Here is a 4,969-nt window from a genome sequence, read left to right on the forward strand (position 1 = left end):
TGTAAAACATCTCCTGTTTCCCCTACCACACCCGTATCAGGGTCAACATGGCCCAGAGCCAGTCTGTGGTCCCTACAGCCCTGGCCCACCCTGTGGTCCCTCCAGGGTGAAGATCCTGAGTTTTGTTTGGCTCTTTGTGGATGGGAGGGCAGCGATCTGTGAGGTAAGCTCCCAGGCTGGCTTCTGGCCGGTCTGACCTGCTTCACTTCTGGACTGCCTCCCAGCAGTCAAAGGGGATGGTAAAAAGAAAACCCTTCAGGTTCTCTTTGAAACTTTTAAAGGTGATAATCTGGGTTTCACAGGAAGTTTCCTTAAGAAAGAAAAGGAAAAAAAATAAAACTTGAGTCCAGGCATGAGTGGGTAATGTGGGGGAAGCATGAGCATGTTTCTGTGCTGCCTCTTAGAACTCAGAGGCCAGAAGGCCTGTCTGGGGCCTACCTGCTGACCTGGGTCAGGTGACATGCTGTCACCCATGTGTCACCCAAAAGGTGCACAGCTCTGTCAATGGCAGCCGGGGCCAGGGGCCTGATAAAGTGCAAGCCGGAGGCTGGTCTGCTGGGCAGCTGGGCCACTGCCTCTTTGGTCCCAGGCCAGGTCACAGCAGTTGGACCCAGGCCGTCTCTAGGAGCCCAGAAGGGACAGGAGTCAAGGCCACAGGCCTCACTCTTTTCCCACAGGAAAGGAATGTTTGGGGCCTTTTTCCATTTCAGGTAAGCTTTCCTCCTTGCTCCCATGCAATCCAGGCATCCCAGGAGGGGCCAGGGGAAAGTGCTTTTAGGAGGTGGCACTTGGGCCCCAGAACTTCCTCTGGGCCTTAGGAAGGTCTTGAGTTTCCTTGTATTTGCCTCACCTCTGACCTCATTAATGGTAATAATAAAGATAGTAGCAGCTCCCACTAGGGAGTGCCATAGGCTCTCGAGTCCAGGGCTTTAACTCCTAGAGTTGCTCCCTCTCAGGAGGGGCTAGTCATTACAAATCTGTTGACTCAGAAACCCTTTGGGGTCGTGAACACCCACAGCCAAAGGTCTCTCCCCAGCCATTCCTCCACCCTCCTAGAATGAGACCTTCCCGCTTGGGGACCTGATGTGGGCACTCACCTGAGTGGGGGGGCAGTGCTGCTTGTAGTGGCTGGCCATCATGGTCAAGGGGCCCTCGAGACTAGTGAGGCTGCCCCGCAGGCCCTTCTTGTACAGCTCCAGGCGAGTCTGCAGGCATGTCGGCTCCTGGGGGAAATGTCCATTCTTTGGTGAGCAGTGGCCAAGTGTGCTCTGGTAGGCACAGGACATCCTCCCCATCACTCCTTCCTGTTCTCATCCCTATCTCGCAAGAGCAGGGCCTGGGAGGGGCACAGGATTATTCCTGACTAATCTCAGGCTGGACCCGGTTATACACACTGCCCTGTCCCCCTGTCCACTGCAGGCACGAGTCTGACTTGTCCTCACCACTCAGCTCAGGCCATTCCCAGCCAGCACAGCCCCATTCCCTTGGCCTGGCATCTCAAGAGGGTCCCAGTCCCCAGAAAAAAGAGGTCACCGTCCTCCCAGCATTCAGGGGGAAGGAGGAGGGGGCCCTCGCCCAGACCTGCTGTGTGAGCAAAGTTTGTTCCTGAAACCCTTCTGTGCCCGTCAGTAGCCAGCACTGTGTCCACAGGGCTTGGTCTCAGGCCACAGTGAGTGCCCCAAGCCCACATCCCCTGTCTCATGACATAACCCCCACTTACCCACCTGTCCCCTGGTGACCTCTAGCCCCTTGAATGCTAGGTCTGTCCATGGCTGGTCAGCTAACAAAGAAGCTCACGTGACTGCCACAGGGGCAAAGCCAGTGGCCTCCTGAGCAACCCTCCTTCTGGCAGCCAGCTGACTGGAGAGAAAGTGGACAACCCTGTGATGGTCCATCTAAAATGGAATCACTCCCCAGGTCCGAGGCCTTTGAGAAGTTGTGTCAGAGAGATATCTTACCTGGGAGTCAAACATTTCAGAGATGACTTCTGTTGTTTCATTCTGTAGAAAAGGAAAATGTTGTGTTATCAAGCTGACAGGCATGGTAGGTCCAGGCCAGCGAGGTGACCCAGGCATGGCCTGTGCTCCCTCCCTCACTCACCATCACAGCAGCAGTGTCTGTACTGTGGATCAGAATGCTCAGGGCCTCCTTGATGGCATCCACATGCTGCCAGGGCCGGGTGGCAGGGCTGGGTGGGTGGGTGGGTGCGGAGGTGCTGCAGACCACAGTGCTCAGGAGAAGCAGGTTCTGCAGCCACATCCTCCTTAGGACTTTAGCCTTTCTCTCTGAGCACTGGGCTCACTGGCAAAAGAGCTCTTATATACACAGTTAGAGGAAATGATTAATGGTGACCACAAAACACCAGGGAGGCGGGGGAACTACCTGAACTGTGGAATCTCCTGGCCCTTATCAGCTATACATGGAAAGGTGAGCCTTTCCCCAAGGTGGTCAGCCTTGGGGGTTTTCGTTAATGAGTCTTTCCAAGAATTGGCAGCCCACCTGCCCTCCTTCTTGAGCGTTCTCCAGCCCTCCTGGGCAGTCTGACCTGCCAAGTCTTCCCCCTCCCTCTGAGGGGCCTCTGGGCACAGCTTGGACTTCCTGGCCTGAAGTGGCTGGGGGGCAGGGCCTGGGAGACATTGAATCGAGCTTCTACCCCCACCCCCCTCCCCGGCTTCCCATCCTGCCTGTTATCCCAAGAGACCTTTGGGCCGGCTGTGCCACACTGGGGCCCATTCCAACTCCAGCCTCCCCTTCTCTTCCTAGAGCCCGTAGCTGTGGCCACAGTGAGATATGAGTGTGAGGAGGACTCTCACAGGCCTGCCCCACTGTCCACCTAGGCAGATTCCAGCCAAATGACGTAGTCCTGTGACAGCTCACCTCATCTCCCACCAAGGACCCAGAGCAGTCAGCAAGCTGTTCCCAGCCAGGAACCTCTGCCCCACAGCCCCTGTGAGCTGAGGGAATGACAACCATGTGCAAGTCCAGCCAGCAAGATTCCAGAACATTGCTCCATGGTAAGATCTCATCTAACAGCAACAATCCTGGTTTAAACAGCCATATTCAGCTCCCAAGCTGCAGAGGTGAGTTGGGGCTCTCAGTGGGGGTGGGTCAGGGTTCTGAGTTCAAATCCTGCCTCCAACTCCACCTTGCTGAGTGACTCTTCCCTTGAGTTATGTGAACCTCGCTTCCCTCTGCAGGGCAGACTGTCGCCTCTGAGGTGGGCACTGTGCTGCTAGCTACAGCCTCTGGCAGGCATTAGGCACCAACAGGGTCATGGCTGCATCCACAGGAGGTACAGGGGACAATGGCTTTTCAACCAAGGTCTTCTGGGCTTAGCTTCCTATGTGGCCCCTGCCCCAGCCCACCTCCAGCTCCAGAGGCCTCCCTCTGGAACAGGAACTGCTTCTGGAAAAGTCACAGGCTCTTGAGGGGCTGACAAGTGTTTGATTTTCACAATGGACTTTGGAGAGCACAGCACGAGTTGGTGTTTACTTCCCCATGCCATGAGTTTTGTGGTCGAAGGGATATGGGTCCACACACTTACGTTTCTGAGTGTCTGTGTGCCAGGATGGTTGATGTCTGTACTTAGAGATGTGTCAGGAGGGGAGGATGTTTTACATGAGGTGCATCTGTGTGAGCCCCCATGCCTCTGCAGGTGCCCTTCTGATATAGGAGAAGCTCCCCACACTGGGAGCTTCTGGGCCCCAGAGGGTGATTTAACCTAGATTGATGGGGTCAGACATAAGTGAGGACATGCTGCTGAGCTCAAGTGGACAGCCCTGGGAAGCAGGTAGAACTCATGGTTTGAGTACTGTGGCCCGAGCCTGCAGCCCTGGCAAGTTTCACTGCATAGCAAGAGAGTTGTTGCCCTTGTACAAGGAAGCCAGGCCTCAGTCCTCCAGACCCCACTGGAGTCCCTGCCAGGATCTGGGGCACACCGTGAGGCCAGCCCTACCCTTCTGAGCCTGATGGGACATTCCTAGGTGGCCAGGCTGGGGGTGAGAGTGTGGCATGTCAAGGCCCTGGCCCTTCCTCTACCTTTTCCATGAAAGTTCTCCTCAGCCCCTACCAGGAAGCACTCAGCGGGGAACAGAGGGTCAAGGACACTGGGTGAAAATGCCACACAGTGTGGAGGTCTGTGTCACACAGTGCCCTGGAGGCTGTGTGGTGGAGGATGGGGACCACAGGCTATATGGAGACTGGCCCAGACACTGGCCGTCACTTCCCTCTCATCCTTTCTTTCCAAAAGGGAGACAGAGGTGGGAAGAGGGAGGCACCCAGTCAGCCAAAACAGAAAATATCCCCTTATGCAGCTCAGAACTCCCTTGTTAGGGAGTTGTTACCTGCAAAGTGGGCCTTCACCTCCTTGCGGAGATAAACTAACTGGGACCCAGAGGTATAAGTAACAATCCACAATCATGTGGTGAGAAGTGGCAAAGCTTGAAGGCAGGCTCCAGCCCTGCATCCAACACAAAGGCAGCTGCCGTGCCCCCGGCACTGCACAGGGGACTTGGCACACCCTCACTAAGATGTGGCCTGAGGGAGTAGGATGAGTGTGTTTAGGGAGAGGGAGTTATGAGTTGATGGCCCCAGGGCTGAGAGGAGAGATCCCCAAGGACCCCTCCGGTCATCCCAGAGACACTGTGGGCCACCTCCCTCCCCTTCCCCACAGTTCACTGACCCCTTTATCACTACTCCTGCTGGGCCCTCAGTCTGAGTCCTGGGAGGGGGACTGTCACCCTTGTGAGGGGTTGGGGGGCCTTTGGGGGAGGTGCTGGAAGGAGGTAGGGGGCTCTCTCCAGAGGCAGAGGTACATAACAGGGAGCTCGGGGCTCAAGGCCAGGGCCCTCTGGGACCTGAAGAACAGAACTGGAAACAGGAGACACACCTGCCCAAACAGGGCTGAAGGGAGAGTCCGAGGGAGCCCTGACACTTCAGAAAAGTCCTGAAGGAAGGTCATTCCAGAACC

The 4,969-nt window shown here is 56.0% G+C and overlaps 1 protein-coding gene across 1 annotated transcript; it reads right to left on the reverse strand.

The window, feature by feature from the left end:
* Positions 1 to 202: 202 nt before the first annotated feature.
* On the reverse strand, positions 203 to 2,259 carry CSF2 (colony stimulating factor 2; the record flags this gene model as incomplete). The annotated part of the gene is made up of 4 exons (XM_079703403.1): positions 203 to 310; positions 1,098 to 1,223; positions 1,959 to 2,000; positions 2,101 to 2,259. The coding sequence occupies 4 exons, from the start codon at positions 2,257 to 2,259 to the stop codon at positions 203 to 205; spliced, it is 435 nt and encodes a 144-aa protein (XP_079559529.1).
* Positions 2,260 to 4,969: the final 2,710 nt, after the last annotated feature.

Source organism: Hyperoodon ampullatus (assembly GCF_949752795.1).
Source record: "Hyperoodon ampullatus genome assembly, chromosome: 4".
Lineage (NCBI taxonomy): Eukaryota > Metazoa > Chordata > Mammalia > Artiodactyla > Ziphiidae > Hyperoodon > Hyperoodon ampullatus.